This window comes from Antechinus flavipes, chromosome 2 (genome assembly GCF_016432865.1).
Source record: "Antechinus flavipes isolate AdamAnt ecotype Samford, QLD, Australia chromosome 2, AdamAnt_v2, whole genome shotgun sequence".
NCBI classification, from domain to species: Eukaryota; Metazoa; Chordata; class Mammalia; order Dasyuromorphia; family Dasyuridae; genus Antechinus; species Antechinus flavipes.
Window position 1 is genome coordinate 434,565,942 of NC_067399.1, and position 16,362 is coordinate 434,582,303.

The window sequence follows — 16,362 nt, forward strand, 5'->3', positions numbered from 1 at the left end:
TGGAGAGCCCAAGCGTGGGCTGGCAGGCTGGTGCATCCATCTTGGGAGTGTGCACAGTTGAGAGGGATAGGGAATCTGCGGGGAGGCTGGAAGAGTCTCTCAAGGAAGGTGAACAGGGACCAAAGAATGTTGTGGGTACCAGGCCCAGATCACAATTTCTGTGTCACAATGTGACAGAGACCAAAGAAACTGATAAAGAGTTTTAGGCTGTGTTAATAGAGTCAGTTTATCTAGCAGTAAAGAGGCTGGTGATGATTCCCCTTGTATTCTGCCCTAAGCAAACCATCACTCAAGACCACTTCACAAGTATTAACAAACTAGAGGATTTGTTGACAAGGATGATGAAGGAACCAAAAACTACCTCATAGGAGGATCCCATGAAGGAACCTAGAGATGCTTGGCTGAAAGAAAAATTAAGCATGGTTGCCTTCCTTTAATTTGAAAAGAGCCAGAGTGAGAAAAAATACATTTGTTCTGCCTGGTAGATCAGTGGACTTAACTAGTTAGCAATGGGCACAACCAGCAGGATTCCTTGAGGCGGATTTTAGTTCTGTAGAAAGGACATTTTAAACAATCAGAACTCCCTATGAGTGGGCCTGGCTGTCTCTCAGTGAGCTCTCTCCCTATCATTAGAAGTGTGCATGCTTAGGATGCTGGTGTGCTCTATGGGCACCGTATTGGAACTCATTGACTTTCCAACTCACAGATTCTGTGGCTTAAGGGTTGTTCCAGCTTTTAGATTTCTTCTGTCATCTGTTGATTGAGTTCCTGTTGTGCACTAGGGAATATTTAAGAAAAATAGAAAACCTTGTCTCAGATCATCAGAATCATCAGCTCCCATCCATACCTTTAGGGTTCCTTTTTGTTCCATGACTAGGTTCTCTCTGGTTTCCCCACTAAGTTCAACTCTCCCCCCCAACCCCCCTCCTCTGCTTAGGTTTCTCCAGGAAAGTGACTGCTCTGGCTAGAGGCCCTAATTCCAGCTGGGAGGACTCAGGATTGGAAGATGCAGCTACTGCTGGCAGTGTTGCGAGCTCTTGTGGTGGTAACTGGATTTCTGACTGTTCATGCTTTTACCTCTGAAGAAGTGGAACAGGGTAAGGCTTTTGGGAAAGGAGAGATTATAAATTGGGAGGAATTAAGTCAAAGTGAGGGTAGAACTAGGGGGGATTTTCTTGGGGGAGCCATAGACCTCACAATTCAGAAGCAGGATGCAAGATTCATGTTCTAACTGTTCCACTAATAAGTTTTACGCTTTGTCTAAGTCACTTCCTTCTCTCTGACCCTTAATTTTTTTATGTCAAAGGAAGAGGTTGATGTGTGTTTTATTTGAAAAATATTTCTTTCTGTGTATTTCATCTTTTGTGAATCAATGGAAACCGGAAAATTAACACTTAGAAAACTGGGTACTACTGTTACACATTATGTAATGAATCATTTGCCATGATCTTATATGTTTCATCTATTTCATTTTTTGAAATATATGTGTTTTGTATAAAAATGATTCATACTTTCAAAGAAAAATTATGTCTGTTTTAAAAAAAAAAGGAGGAGGTTAGATTAAATGACCTTTAAAGACCCTTAGCTCTAATATTCTCTTTTAAAATTTGCAGCTCTTAGATTTGCTATTCTAAGATACCTTTTGTCTGTGAAATTCTATGTTCTGGGAACAACTAGGTTGCACAATGGGTAGAGAACTAACCCTGGAGCCAGGAGAGCCTGAGTTCAAATCCAGCCTCAGATACTTACTAGCTGTGTGACCCTGATTTCCTTTAAAAAAAAAAAAAATACTATGTTAGAAAATTTTCTCCAGCTCTAGCACTCTAAGTTCCGAGGAACTTCTCCGTTCCAACATTCTATGCTCTAAAAACTGTATTCTAAGATCCCTTTCAGTTCTGATACTTTCTGCATCCATAAGCTTCTAGGTAGCAAGGAGGGAAGTGGACCAAAAGCCCCTGTGACATATTATAGGTGCTGGCCCTTGGGGGAAGCCAGAGGTGGGTCTAGGCCACCAGCTCCCAGTGCTGCCTGGGAGGAGACCAGCTTTCCCCTGCCCTTTGTAAGTTTCCAGCTCTGTCTTGGTGGAGTGGCTGGGCCTTGCAAGGTGGTGGGGCCCCCAGACAGATATGCATGCTGGGGCTGGCATGAGACCCTGCATGACAAGCCTGGGACAGACCTTTGGCTTTAGGCATGAAAGAGGTGTGTGTTCCTACTTGGGGGAGGAGACTGATGCGAGGTAGTCTGCATGGGTGAGTAGGGCTTTGCAGAGAGGAGTACAGGAGATAGAAACTATTGCTGGCACGACAGCATGAGGAATTTCATAAATTCATTCAGTGGAGTGTATAACTTTAATTCCCAGAAGTAAGGGGGCCCTGGATATGGTGAATGAGTAAATGGATCGGAACTCCTCAGTCCTAAGAAGATCTTGGAGATTGAATCCCAGGATAAGAGTACAGGAGAATGTCCTGGGAGATAGGCCCATTTGGGGAGAGCACAGATGAAAGTCTAGAAGTAAAGATGCTTCAGTGGGGGAAAAAATAGGGTGGAGTGTGTTCTTCCAAGCAGTCTGAAGTAAAAAGAAGGAAGAAAGGATATAAGAAGGGATGTAGCTGCTCATTTTATTCTCTTAAGATAATAAATCTCCAAAGTTAAAGACCCCAGGGTCCACTGGGTTTTCCTACAATGCTCTGGGGGACGAGAAGCAAGATATGGCTCAAATCCAGGCCCTGAACTCTCTTCCTTATCCCCTTGTGATTTGCCCACAGAGCCTTGCCAAGTCCCAGGCCCAGAAGAGCTGGAACAGCACCTGACCCTGGCCCTGGGCCAGGCACTACGACTCTGCTGTGGTCGGGCCAATCGGGGTGGCCATTGGTATAAAGAAGGTAGTCGTCTAGCGCCTTCGGGTCGTGTGCGAGCCTGGCGAGGCCGTCTGGAAATTGCCACTCTAGTACATGAGGATGCTGGCCTCTACCTGTGTCTGTCACGAGGATCTGGCCAAATTCTGTACAACCTTACCATCTCTGTCATAGGTAGGAGAGAAGGGAGGGGCTGGAGTAGGGGCTGGAGACCAGGGTCTGGCCCCTTCCGTGGCTTTACCTTTAACCTGGGCCTTTGGCCTCCATGCTCCACGTTTACCACGTCTCTTTGGCTAACAGATTCTCTGGCTTCAGGGGATGATGATGAAGACAATGATGGCAGGGACCTTCCCAAGGGGCACGTTTATCCACAGCAAGGTCAGTAATTATTCTTCTACTTTCCTCAAACTTAGAAACAGACCCAGGAAAGGGATTCCTGAGGCTGAACTGAGACTTCTAGACTGGGAGACAAACAAAAGAAAATGGCATTCAGAAGGAGAGCTAGGTTCATAAGAAGGGACTCGGTAACTACCTTGGAAGACTCCCTTGGGGAAGAGATGGAGTGGAAACATTCTGTTTGGCTTCAAGGGGTAGAAAGAATCCTGTATGAGGAAGTTAGAGGGAAGCAGGTTTTCTCACCATTTAGGGAAATATTTGTTAATAATAATATGAGCCCTCCAAAGATGGAACAAATGGTCCCTAGAGGAAGAACTCCCCATAATTGGATTCCTTGAAGAGTCAAGGAAAGGTTGGGTGAATATTTGTTGAGAATGTTGTTCAGAGGATTCCTGCTTAAGAACAGATGAGATTAGATGAACTTTGAGGTTCCTTCCCAATTCAGAGATCTCCTATTTTAGGCACGTTAGGGTACCGAGGGCCCAGTATTTAAAGGCTTGTCATGCTAAAAAACAGATTTACTCTCAAAGGGAAGATCTAAGGCTGTGGGATGAAGATGCAGGAGGCAAGTTTCCAAATGTTCTAAGACACAACTTTCTTAACAATCAAACCTGCTCAAAGGAATGAGCTACTTCTAAGTAGGGAGTTCCCTGTCATTAAAAGTAATTATGCAAGGTCTCCAATACCACCTTTAAACATGAAGGGAATCCCTCTTCAGGTTTAAGTGAGATGAGCTCTGAGCTTCAAGGCCCTTTTCCCACTCCAGCATTCCTGGACCAGTGGAGATGGAAATATCCCTTTCCCTTGCAGTGGTCTTACAGCCTTCCTGGGTTTTGTTCCCCTTAGGCCCCTACTGGACACATCCCCATCGCATGGAGAAGAAACTTCATGCCGTCCCAGCCGGCAACACAGTCAAGTTCCGGTGCCCAGCCGCAGGCAACCCCATGCCCACCATTCGCTGGCTGAAGAATGGAGAAGACTTCCATGGGGAGCACCGAATTGGGGGTATCCGGGTGAGAACCTGGGAGGCAGAGTAGGAAATCTGGCTTGGACCTCACCCCCCCACCCAAATTTACTCCTAGCTGCTCCTTACGGGCAGGCCACTGGGGACCTTGTCACCTGGGATGCAAACTAAATCAAATCTCTTAAGTCTCATGCTTCCTCCTAATCACCCTGTGGGCTATGTTACGTGCGCCAAGCATTATGCCCCCTTTTACAGGGGAGGCCCAGAGACATTAAGCTATTTATCCAAGATGACCCAAACTCAGGTTCCAACCCTAGCTGCTATACTCTGCTATTTCTGGCGGCCCCCAGCTGGCACAATTATGAGCAAAACCCACCCCCCTTTCCCTTTTGAGGTTCTTCATATCTTATAGAGCTCTAGCAGTAGCCTTCCTAAGCAGATCCCCCGGCCCACCTGTGCTCCTGAGAGCAGAGTGCCTGCGTCTCAGCCTAGAAACTGTGTGTGTGCTTCTTTGATCTCCTGTGTGTGACCGGGGGGCGGGGGGGGGGGCCCACAAAGGGCCTACCTTTGTAAGGACTGTGGAGAATATTACTGCGTCCTCCATCTTCCTCTTGATATGGTCCGAATGTGTGCCCAGGTAGCCAACAGCTAGAGACCTATGTCCGAGCGCATATCTGTAAGACACAATTTCTGTGCGTCCGCTCGGGTGCGGGCTGCAGGTGCAGAGGGCCCAGAGTTTGTAACCTTTGCCCTCCCGCCGACAAAGCCTCGCGATGTGTGTCTGCACGCGCCTGTGTGGATGAGGCTGTATGTGTGCGTGTGTGGATGAGGCTCACAGCTATGGGTCTGCACAGGCAGATCCTGCTCTTCCATCCAAAGGAGCGTGGGGAGGGGGAGATGCTGCGCCACGGCTGTTTGCAAGGACGTGCACATGCACTTGCAAATACAAGGCCTGCAAAGCTGTGAGCAAGTCTTCCTGTCTGTGTCTTCTCACTGATGGGCTGTCTGGGCTGTTCATTCTCCCCCCAGCTCAGACACCAGCATTGGAGTCTCGTTATGGAAAGTGTGGTGCCCTCCGACCGCGGAACCTACACCTGTGTGGTAGAGAATGCCTTGGGGAGTCTCCGCTACAACTACCTCCTAGATGTGCTGGGTGAGCCATGGCCTGAGGTCCGGGAAGGGGTGAGATGGGGTGCAGATGCCGCAGGCTGGTCCCTCTGTGGTAGGGAAGGGGGGCCATGAGCAGCAGGAACACTGGGTGTAGATAGGTGTGCATGTTGCTCTGTGGATGTGTGTAAATGGGTATATTGTGTGGGCACGGGCCTGTGGATGCATATTATATGTGTGTATGGGTATTTTTGGGGATGCATATATGTATGTATATGTGTATCTAGTAAATATATAACCTTGCTTGGCAGGTGCGGGGGGGAAGGGGGAGAGAGAAAGGGGAAAAAACAAAGTAAAAAAAGTGCACAGCAGAGAGCAACCTACAGGATAGTAAAGAAAAGATGGACTCTCGTGAATATCTTTTTTTATTATTATATATCTTTTCTTGAACTGAAAATTCATTATCATATTATCCCTGACATTGTGTTCTGCTTTGTTTTCTTGTATTTTTCTTTTCTGTCTTTCTATTTTCTATTAAATTAAAAAATATTTTTTAAAAAATGCATTGAACAGGGACAAAAAAAAATATAAGAAAAAAAATTTTAAAGAAAAAGATCCTACCTAGTTCAACCCCTGTCTCCACTATTTGTTAAGTCACTTCCTTTCCCTAGGTCTCAGATTCTTCTGTAAAATGACAGGGTAAGGGATGTTGACTTTTAAGGCCTTTCCCGCCTCTGAACTGCTCTTTGGAGCCTTCACCGGCCCGGGGGTGGGCGCCGGGGCCGTCTTTGACACTGCTGCCCACCTTGCAGAGCGCTCCCCGCACCGGCCCATCCTGCAGGCTGGCCTTCCTGCCAACACCACAGCTGTGGTCGGCAGCGACGTCGAGCTACTGTGCAAAGTCTACAGCGATGCCCAGCCCCACATCCAGTGGCTGAAGCACATCGAGGTCAACGGGAGCAGCTTTGGGGCTGACGGCTTCCCCTTCGTCCAGGTGCTCAAGGTAGGCACCGCCTCCTCCTGTCTCCGGAGGAGTGGGCTCCGAGGCCGCCTTTTGGGCCCTGACCCTGCTCCCCCTGCCTCGCATCACACTGCGGGCGTCTCCCAGGTGTGCACGGTCTCTCCTTTCTCCTAGTACGGGGCTGGCACACTCGGAGCACTTAAGGATGCTTGTCGCCCGCCTGGGAGGGAGAAGGGGCCCAGCCAGTCGGGGGGGCGGCGCTGGCTCGGGCACCGCCGGCGCTCGACACCTCGTCCTTGCCTACAGACCGCTGACATCAACAGCTCAGAGGTAGAAGTCCTGTACTTGCGAAACGTGTCAGCGGAGGACGCGGGGGAGTACACCTGCCTGGCTGGCAACTCCATCGGCCTGTCCTACCAGTCGGCCTGGCTCACCGTGCTGCCCGGTAAGGCCTGGCAGGGGCTGCGGCGCAGGGCTCCGATCCGTCTCCCGGGAGGGCGTGAGCTGGGGAGGATGGTGGGAGGAAGCACGTGCATGCCCTGGGATGGATGCATATCTTTTCTTGACCTGGAGATCCATGTCGAATCATCCCTGATAGTCCTGGGCATGTGACAACGTTCTGCTTTGTTTTGTTTTAGTTTTCTTTTCTATTAAATTAAAATATAATTTTTAAAAATCCGTTGAACAGGAATAAAATTTCAGCTTGTAAGTTTCCAGGGGGTGCGTGTTTTAGGTTAGGAGGGGGGAGCGTATGTGACAAAGGCCCACTCCCCAAAACACTAATGTGCTGTGTGCGTCCGTGTGCCGGCCCGTGGGACAGAGGAGGGGCTGGCCTGGGACGCTGCCGCCTCGGAAGTTAAGGCCACGGACGTCATCATGTACACGTCGGGCTCGCTGGCTGTGATCGTGATCCTGCTCATTGCCGGGCTGTGCTGCGGGCAGACGCTGTCCAGCCGGACGGCCCGCCAGCCCCTCGCCGTGCAGAAGCTCTCTCGCTTTCCCCTCATCAGACAGGTACATGGCTGGCCCCGCCCACCCCCTCCCCGGAGACGCAGGCCCAGAGCCCTGCCGGCCACTCTCCGTCCCGTGGGCCACTTAGTCTCCCCAGAGCTAGCACTGCACCCCACCCCACGTGCTCCCTGCTCCGGGTCTCCGTCCCCGCTCTTGCACCTCTGACCTGGGCCCCCCCGCTGCCCTCCCGGCCCCCAGCCTTGGGGTCTCGTCGGCCTGTCCTCGTCCTGTCCGTGCCCCTCATTGGTCCGGTCTCTGCTTTCTCCAGTTCTCCCTGGAGTCGGGCCCCTCGGGGAAGCTGAGTTCCTCCCTCGTTCGGGGTGGGCGCCTGTCCTCCAGCTGCACCCCTATGCTTCCTGGCCTTGTGGAGCTGGACCTGCCACTTGACGCCAAGTGGGAGTTTCCCCGGGACAGGTGGGTTCCTTCTCTCTGCACCCTCTGAAGACCCCCAGCCGGGCCCAGGCCAGATGCAGCCATCATCTCCCACTGCTCCTGGGTCTGACACACAGGCTCCCCCTCCTCCCCTACTTTCCTGGGGAGTGGAAAGCAGGAAGAAGACGGAAAGGGTTAGAGACTGAGGGGTAGATCTGGGCAGGCTTGAATCGGAAGGGGACGAGACCGGAGCAGGGAAGCAGGCAAGGGGGCAGAGGCCCCAGCTGAGTCCTTGGTCTCTGTCTTTCTAGGCTGGTGCCAGGGAAGCCCCTTGGTGAGGGTTGTTTTGGGCAGGTGGTGCGGGCAGAGGCCTATGGCATGGACCCTCAGCAACCAGACGGGGCCACCACGGTGGCCATCAAAATGCTGAAAGGTGAGTGAGGAGCACGGGCCCCCCGTGACTCCCACCGCACCCCCCGCCCTGGGCTCCTCAGCAGGGCAGTGTATCCCTCGGATTCCAGCCGCACACAGCTCGCCGTGGCTCCGACCTGGCCCGGGATGCTGAGTTCAGAGCGTGTAAGGGAAAGGAGAGTGAGACGTACACGTGGGCAAGGCACTGGGGCAGCAGCAGGAGTCTGGGTTCGGTGCTGGATGTGGATTCAGTCCCCGCTCTGCCACTTAATAGCTGTATGAAATTCAGCAGGTCCCTTCCTCTCGTTCTCTTCATCTGTAGAATGATCCGGTTGGTCTTTGGGACCTGAAGATCCCCGGGTTTTATATTATGAGAAAGGTCCTATCCAGCCTCACATGCTGTGAATCAAGGAAAAGAGCTCACTTCTTCCGGGGAGGAAAATGGGAAGGGGAATGAGGGAAGGCTTCCTGGAGGAGATGGCTCAGAGCTGGGCCCTGGAGGAGAGGCACTCGCCCTCTCTGCTTCTGTGGTGCTCGCCCTGACCCCCACCCTCCCTCCCTGCATGCCCCCTGCTACAGATAATGCCTCCGACAAGGACCTGGCAGACCTGATCTCGGAGATGGAAATGATGAAGCTCATCGGCCGCCACAAGAATATCATCAATCTGCTGGGTGTCTGCACCCAGGAAGGTGGGAGCGGGGGGCAGGCGCAGGGAGAGGGACAGACCCGGGGGCCGTGAGAAGGCGGCGCGGAGCGTGCAATCAGAGGTCCTGGGCAGGCTCTGCGCTGGCCTGAGTCAGAGCACCCGCCCTCCCGGCGCCTCAGTTTCCTCCTCTGTCAAACTAAGAGGTTGGATTAGATGCCTTCAAAGGAACCCAACTCAGTCTGTGATCCCTCCGCTCCGACCACAGGGCCCCTGTACGTGATCGTAGAATTTGCCGCCAAAGGCAACCTCCGGGAGTATCTCCGGGCAAGAAGACCACCTGGCCCCGACTACACCTTGGATGCGCTCAGGACCCCCGAGGAGCAGCTGTCTTTCCAGGCCCTGGTCTCCTGCGCCTACCAAGTGGCTCGGGGCATGGAGTACCTGGAGTCACGGAAGGTGAGGGCGGAGGGGCAGCCTCCAGGCCGATGTCTCCGCGCAGGAGGGGCTGGCGGGACGAGGGGGCGCCCCCCTCCTTCACTTACTCCCTGACCTCAGGGGGGGGAAGCTGCCCCTTCCCAAGTCAGAAGTGACAGCAGCTCCCGTTTCTGTAGCACAGTGAGGCTCAGAAAGCGCTTCCCTCCCAGCCCTGGGAGCTGATGTCCCCGTTACAGACGGAAACCCCCGGGGACAGCAGGGTAACAGCACGAGGCCCGCAGCCGGGACCCGGCCAGCCCGGGAGAGGGCGGTGCCGCACAAAGAGCGCTGGGTTTGGAGCTGAAAGCTGTGGGTTCCGACCCAGCGATTCTAAAAGCTCATCACTGTTAGTCCAGGGCTCTTTCTGCTGCCCCGGCCGTAGCTGTCTCTGGGATCCCCCCAAACCACTTCTCAAGGCCCTCTCTGGAGACCTCTGGAGAAAGCCAGAGGGGCACGCGCCGCCCTTGCAGCAGCTAGAAAAGACTCGTGGGCGGGAGGGGGCACCTCGGGCTGAGAGCCGCCCCTTCCCCTCTGGGGAGAGCCCGGGGCCCAGGAGCAGCGCGGCCTGCCTGAGACGCGTCTCCTGGTGCCCCGTCAGTGCATCCACAGGGACCTGGCTGCCCGAAACGTGCTGGTCACGGAGGACAACGTGATGAAGATCGCAGACTTTGGCCTGGCCCGGGGCGTTCACGACATTGACTACTACAAGAAGACCAGCAACGTGAGTGAGCCGCGGACCCTCCCAGAGGGAGTGCAGGGCAGGGAGCCGGCTGGAGGATGAGTGGGCAAAGGGCAAAAATGGGGGGGACAAGAAATCAGGGCGCCCACGAACACCGAGGGCGGGGGTGTCCCGACTCTGATCCGGACCCAGCGGAGGAAATGGGGAAAGGACTCGCCCGTGCTTTTGGTATAATCTGTGTATGAGTGCAGTGAGGGAGACTTTCCCTGTGACACAGAACAGAAGAATACAGGGACACAGAACAAAGTCCTGTTTGTCTCTGCTCACCTTTCTTTCTAATCAGTCACCTCTAGTTACATTGTAAGGGTCAGCTTGGGGTCCCTAGTGTTCTAAGAGAAGTGTGATCTGCCCCCCAAATCCCCTCTTCTCTTCCTCCAGCCTCCTCCTCTTCTTTCCCCTCTTCCTCTTCCTTCTCCACCCACCTCTCTCTGCCTCTCTCCCTCTATTTCTCCTCTTTGTCTATAATTTTCTATTTCCCTCCCTCTTTCCTCTCTCTCTTTTCCTTCTTTCTCCTCCCTCCCTCCCTCTTTTCTATCTCTTTCCCTTAGTTTCTCTCTCTGTCTCTGTCTCTCTCTCTCTCTTTCTCTGCCTCTCTCTCTCTCTCTCTCTCTCTCTCTCTCTCTCTCTCTTTCTCTCTCCCTCTCTTTGTCTCTGTCCCTCCCTTCCTCTCTCTCCCTCTCTGTCTCTCTCTGTCTCTCTATCTCTCTCTGTCTGTCTCTCTCTCTGTCTCTTTTTTTTCTATCTCTGTCTCTCTCTCTGTCTCTGCCTCTCTCGCTCTCTCTCTCTCTCTCTCTCTCTCTCTCTCTCTCTCTCTGTCTCTGTCCCTCCCTTCCTCTCTCTCCCTCTCTCTCTGTCTCTCTCTGTCTCTTTTCTCTCTCTCTCTCTCTCTCTCTCTCTCTCTCTCTCTCTCTCTGTCCCTCCCTTCCTCTCTTTGTCTATCTCTCTCGTTCTCTCTCTCTCTCTTTTCTCTCTCTCTCGTTCTGTCTCTCTCTCTCTCTCTCTCTCTCTGTCTCTGTCCCTCCCTTCCTCTCTTTGTCTATCTCTCTCTCTCTCTCTCTCTCTCTCTCTCTCTCTCTCTCTCTCTCTCTCTCTCTGTCTCTGTCCCTCCCTTCCTCTCTTTGTCTATCTCTCTCGTTCTCTCTCTCTCTCTCTGTCTTTCTCTCTGTCTCTCTCTCTCCTCTTCCTTCTCCCAATTACACACATACATGCACAAAAAGCTGCCTTTCTCCCATCTGTTCCTGAGAACTGTAATGCTCCTTAAAGCATTGCAGACAGGAGTGGAGATCCCCACACAGGGCTCCTACACCTTACCCGAGCCCCAGGAGTAGCCTTGTCCTGTTCCCCACTGCAGGGCCGCCTGCCTGTCAAGTGGATGGCACCTGAGGCCCTATTTGACCGAGTCTACACTCATCAGAGTGACGTGTAAGTTCTGGAACCTGAAGGAGCATGTTTTCCTCCCTGCTCTCAAGTGGGAAGGTGGGAGTGCTGAGTTCTAATTCTGCTATACCATTAACTTAATGTATGACTCTGGGCAAGTCACTTCCCTCTGCTCCTGAGTGCCGTCACTATGCCTCAGTTTCCTCCTCCATAAAACTAAAGGTCCCTTCCAGCTTTGATATTCTGTCATTCCGAGCATGTTTCAGTGCTCCACCTAATGTTCCCCTATAAGCTCGGATCTTTAGACCTGGGGGTTCTAGTTTTAGATCTGATTCCCAATTTCCAGTCCCATATTCCTTTCCTCCCCTGATCTCAGTCTCTCTCTCTGGGTCCTCTTAACTTGAAGTCAGCCACAGTTTCCCTAGGTCTTGGGTAGGGATGGAGGGGTGTAGAGTCCATCATGTCCTGGCTAACTCCAGATCCTGCTCTCCGTCCCTCCTTCTAGTTGGTCCTTTGGAATCCTGCTGTGGGAGATTTTTACCCTGGGTGGCTCCCCATACCCTGGCATCCCAGTAGAAGAGCTCTTCTCACTGCTGAGAGAAGGACATCGTATGGACCGGCCTTCCCACTGCCCCCCAGAGCTGTGAGCCGCCCTTCTCATCCTCTGATCACTCATTTCCTTCCCCCATGAACCCTATGCTTATCTCCTCTCTTCCTCTCCTGTGCAGCTATATCTGTATTCTCCCAGGATGCCAGCCCTCCCTAGTTCTCTTTCCTCTTAGCTCACAGTTTCTTCCGCCCCTCCAGCTCCTTGACCCCTTCCCTTGCCTCTGTCTGCCCCAGGTACATGCTGATGCGTGAGTGCTGGCATGCAATACCCTCCCAGAGACCTACCTTCAAGCAACTGGTTGAGGCCCTGAACAAGATCCTGACAGCCATCTCTGAGGAGGTATGTTCCTGGTGGGCTCTCCTCCCCATGCCTGACTTCCTCCCCGTCCTCCCCTCCCCCAGACACACCTGATTGCTACTTTCCCAGAGATGATGTGACATAGTTAGATCCCCCACTTCTTCCTAGCTATGTGATCCAACCTCTTGGGGCTCGGCCCTTAACCTCTCAGAACCCCAGTTTCTTCAGAAAACTGTAATGGAGAAAGTGGTTTGTGCCGTAGAAATGGAAGTTATTGTTTGTATTTACTATTTAATTTCTCCCTCTTCTGGACTCCCAACCCAAACCAGCTGGAAAACCTGGGCACAGTGAGGCAGGAACCCAGCCTCTCTTTCTGGGATTCACCAGGAGGCTAAGGTTGAAGGGAGGTGGACGGAGAGGGAAGAGAAATAGGCCTAGAGTTGAGTCTCCCAGTCAGAGATGGCAGGGCTGGGGTGGAGGACCACCTAGAACTGACCTCCTCTCCTTTCTCCTCCATTGTTGATCCCTCCCTGCCACAGTACTTGGACCTCTCGATGCCCTTTGAACAATACTCCCCAGCCGGCGAGGATACCAGCAGCACCTGTTCTTCTAATGATTCTGTGTTCACCCATGAACCCCTGGCCCCTGCGAGTCTGGGCCCAAGCCCCTTCACCTACCACATTGTGAGGACATGAACTGAACCAAACCAGCCATGAACTGAGATGGCAGTGATAGGAATACCCTGCTCTTGGGCTGTTCCTGATCTCAAGAACTTGACTCGGTCCTGGAACTTTTTCTCTGGTCCCTGGTCTTCCCCTAAGAAGGGTAAGAACCGGTCAGACCTTGAATAGTTGTCTATTCAATACAATTGTGCCTTGATTTTTTTAAACCAGAGCCCAGCAACACTGAGGGACAGACAGGTCTTTTTCACCTGAAGTTGACTGTGGAAAGACCCAACCCTACCTAAAGCCTTGCCTCCCCTTCCTCCCCTCATCTCCTTTCCCTTCCTTCCCATTCCCTTCATCCCAGGAAATGTTGGTGTACATAATGTCTATGCATATATATATATGACCTTTGATAAATTATTTTTTGGAATAGACCTTTGCACGTCGGGCTTTTGATGTAGGGCAGGATTAGGTTTGGGGGAAGAGAGTATAACCTGAGAAATGGAATTGTGAGCATTGGTGGAGCAGGGAAATCTGCTTTAGGACAGGCCCAGGGGGAGGAAGTCTGGCAGCCACAGGTGGCTTTTAAAACACAATGAAAAAAAGGACTGGGCAAGAATCCTGCTGTGGTTCCTTCAGCCTCTGCGCTTCCCCAGGCATGGGGGGAAAGAGTGACCGTGGTCTCACAAGGTCAGCAGCGAGTCATTGGCAGAGCTGGGACTGGACGGCTCCTGACTGCCCAGCAGCCTTTCTGCTCCGCCCGGGGGCTTTGGGCCTCACATCCAGGGCAGGAGGGTCCCTTCCTTGTCCTGGACACTCTCCCGCTGGGGTCACTGCTTGGAAACCTGCCCCTCAGCTATCTCTTAGCAAGACAACTGCAGTCCGTGTTTGTCTTTCTGGGTTCTGGTCTTGGTTGTACCGAGAAGGTACCGTGTGACCTCATCCTTCCCCCCACTCCCCGGCCGTTTCTTCTTCTCTAGGATGAATGTGCAGGGCCAGATGTTCCTTCAGGTCCCTCCCAGCCATGACTGCCCTACCTGCCAGATCTCCTATGCATCCTTAATGCCCATGGGGGGGAGGGGTGGGGGCGCAATTGTTATTGTCTCCATTTTACAGATGAGGAAAATGAAGACTTGGAGAGGTCAGATGGACCTGCCAGTCCTCACGCAGCTACTATTTACAAGAGTCACGATTTCCCATATTATCTGTATATTTTGTTCTATATTCTAAGGTTCCTTCCATCTCCAGTACCTTCGGTTCCAAATTCTCTTCCATCTCTGCAGTGCTATGCTACAGGGGCCGTTCAGCCCCAGCGTTCTGTTCCAAGGTTCCTTCCAGCTCTGTGTGCTGTGATCTTTACTTGTGTGTGTGTTGTGAGCGTGTCTGAGACTGGGGCTGGGGCAGGATGTTCCCATGGGATCTGCTCAGGGACAGTTGGGGCAGGGCTCTCCCCCCACACACCAACGCCAACTCCACCCATGCCCACAATCCTCCCCCATCTGTTCGGTATTAACTCAGCCGCCCCATTAACCTAGCGTGACCAGGAAGCCCAGCCAGGTCTGAAACTGAGCCCACGGCTCTGCAGCTCCCACGCTGGGAAAGTCGGCCGGCCCGCCCGCCCCGCCCACCACCTGGCCAGCCTCGCGGGCACCAAGCGGCCCGGACCGTGGGAGGGGGCAGAGGGCCGGGTGGGGGGCGCCCACAGCTGTTCCCGGCCCTGAGTCCGGGCAGCACGTCTCTATTCTCGAAGGATGGATCAGGTTTCCCTGAGCCCTGATCCCCGGGATCTACTCTGCCCCTGCCCCACAATGGCAGCTGCTGCCCAGCCGTCCTCTAGCCAGGGAGGCTGGGCCCAGTCTGCGATGAAGGGGGCAGCCGGCCTTCTTGCAGGACTTTCCGTCCTGGGGCTTGGAAGGCCCGGCAAAGGCCATCTTCAGGAGTGTGAAAGGTCTGGCTGCAGGGAGCCCCGATTCCCCGCAAGCCTCACATCTGTCATGCTGAGGCACTCTGCAGAACTCTGCCTGCATGAGGAACCCTTCCCATTCTTGGGCAGGCCACAGTTTAAAACGGGCTGGTGAGTATCACACAGTAGGAGCCAGATCCAAAACAAGTCCTGACCCAGAACAATCTGAGTTTCCTCGTCTTTAATTAGGGATGGACCTGCAGATTCTTCTTCAAGACCCCGAACACTCCCTACACTTCCCTAATCAGCATTATTATGCTTCCCAACTGCCACAGGAGGGTGGAAGAACAGGGATTATCATCTCCATTTTATAGAAGAAATTGGGCTTCAAGGACAAGTGGTTTCTCAAGATCACATTAGCCTAGACTAATAATTCACATTTATCAAATTCTTTGCAAAGCATTTTCCCCACAAAAGTCCTAGGAAGTGGGTGCAATCGTTATTGTCTCCATTGTTTCCTAAGGAAAATTAGGACTTGGAGAGATTAAATGACTGCCAATCTTCACATAGCTACTAATTTTGAGAATCAAAATTCAAAAGCAAGATCTCATTCCTCCAATTCCAGTCCTCATTCTGGTCTCCAAATTTTCCTCCCTCCTCCATTACAGCAAGACATAAATATGGACTGTTACCATAACATGACTGAGGAGGAGACGATCCAAATAAAATGAGGTTCACAGCTTAGGTTTCATAACCAGCATCTTGGAAATTATTCTGAAACTTGTGCCTGACATTCTGACTACTTCTCCAACTTCCTAAGCATAGGTTTTAGACCCTTTTCTTTCTCCCTTTTCTCCTTTTCTCCTTCTCCTTTCTCTTTCTTCTTTTGCTTGACTTGTGGCTTCAGTTCTAAAGTAGGTGAATCTTCATATCCAGTGCTGACCTCCCTCTCTTAAGCTTCAGTTCCACATGTTCCAGCTCTTGGACACTGGGTATAGGGACAGAGGGAAAAGCACTGAATTTGGAGTTAGAGGAACTAAGAGCAAGGATCAGTTCTAACCCTTAGAAGTTATGTAACAATGGATAAGAAGTTTAGGCTTCTCAGGGAATAATATTTCCTCTCGAAATCCTGAAAGTGAAATGAAACTGTACTATTACCTCCACCTGGATATCAACCAGCATCCCAAATTCAACAGGTCTCCAAACAAATTATTCATATTCTCCCCTTCCCCCAAGGTGCTCCTCCTTCCACATTCTACGTTTCTCATCACCATCCTCCCAGATGCTCAGGCTCAAAATCCCATTCCTGTCTTCTGTCTTTTATCCCACATCCAATCTGTCTTCAAGTCCTACCAATTCTTCCTCTAAGAAGAGATCTTCTCTCCATTCTCAGAGTTATCATCCTTATTGAGCTTTCATTATCCCTCCCTGGATGACTGCAGGAGCCTCCTCCATGCTCTGTCTCTTTCCCATTTTTCTCAACAATTAATCTACCCTGAAAATGCTACTAGAATTAGGACGCTAGGATTTGGAACTGAAAGGAAATTTAGTTCAACTCCTTGATTTTATAGAT

At 52.0% G+C, this 16,362-nt stretch overlaps 1 protein-coding gene across 1 annotated transcript; it reads left to right on the plus strand.

Annotated features, from left to right (window-relative positions):
- Positions 1–947: 947 nt before the first annotated feature.
- FGFR4 (fibroblast growth factor receptor 4) lies at positions 948–13,320 on the plus strand. The gene is made up of 17 exons (XM_051979015.1): positions 948–1,097; positions 2,766–3,029; positions 3,156–3,233; positions 4,098–4,264; positions 5,245–5,368; positions 6,135–6,325; positions 6,590–6,728; positions 7,104–7,297; positions 7,563–7,708; positions 7,978–8,099; positions 8,657–8,767; positions 8,990–9,180; positions 9,797–9,919; positions 11,289–11,359; positions 11,820–11,957; positions 12,158–12,263; positions 12,761–13,320. The coding sequence occupies exons 1-17, from the start codon at positions 1,007–1,009 to the stop codon at positions 12,914–12,916; spliced, it is 2,412 nt and encodes an 803-aa protein (XP_051834975.1). The 5' UTR covers positions 948–1,006; the 3' UTR covers positions 12,917–13,320.
- The last annotated feature ends 3,042 nt before the right edge of the window (positions 13,321–16,362 follow it).

Bases quoted from the DNA above. Each gene is read 5' to 3' on its own strand.
- FGFR4 (XM_051979015.1), top strand. From the start codon at position 1,007: ATGCAGCTACTGCTGGCAGTGTTGCGAGCTCTTGTGGTGGTAACTGGA. The intron at 6,729-7,103 runs GTAAGGCCTGGC...CCCGTGGGACAG, and splicing joins CTGGCTCACCGTGCTGCCCG to AGGAGGGGCTGGCCTGGGAC. The intron at 11,360-11,819 runs GTAAGTTCTGGA...CCCTCCTTCTAG, and splicing joins TACACTCATCAGAGTGACGT to TTGGTCCTTTGGAATCCTGC.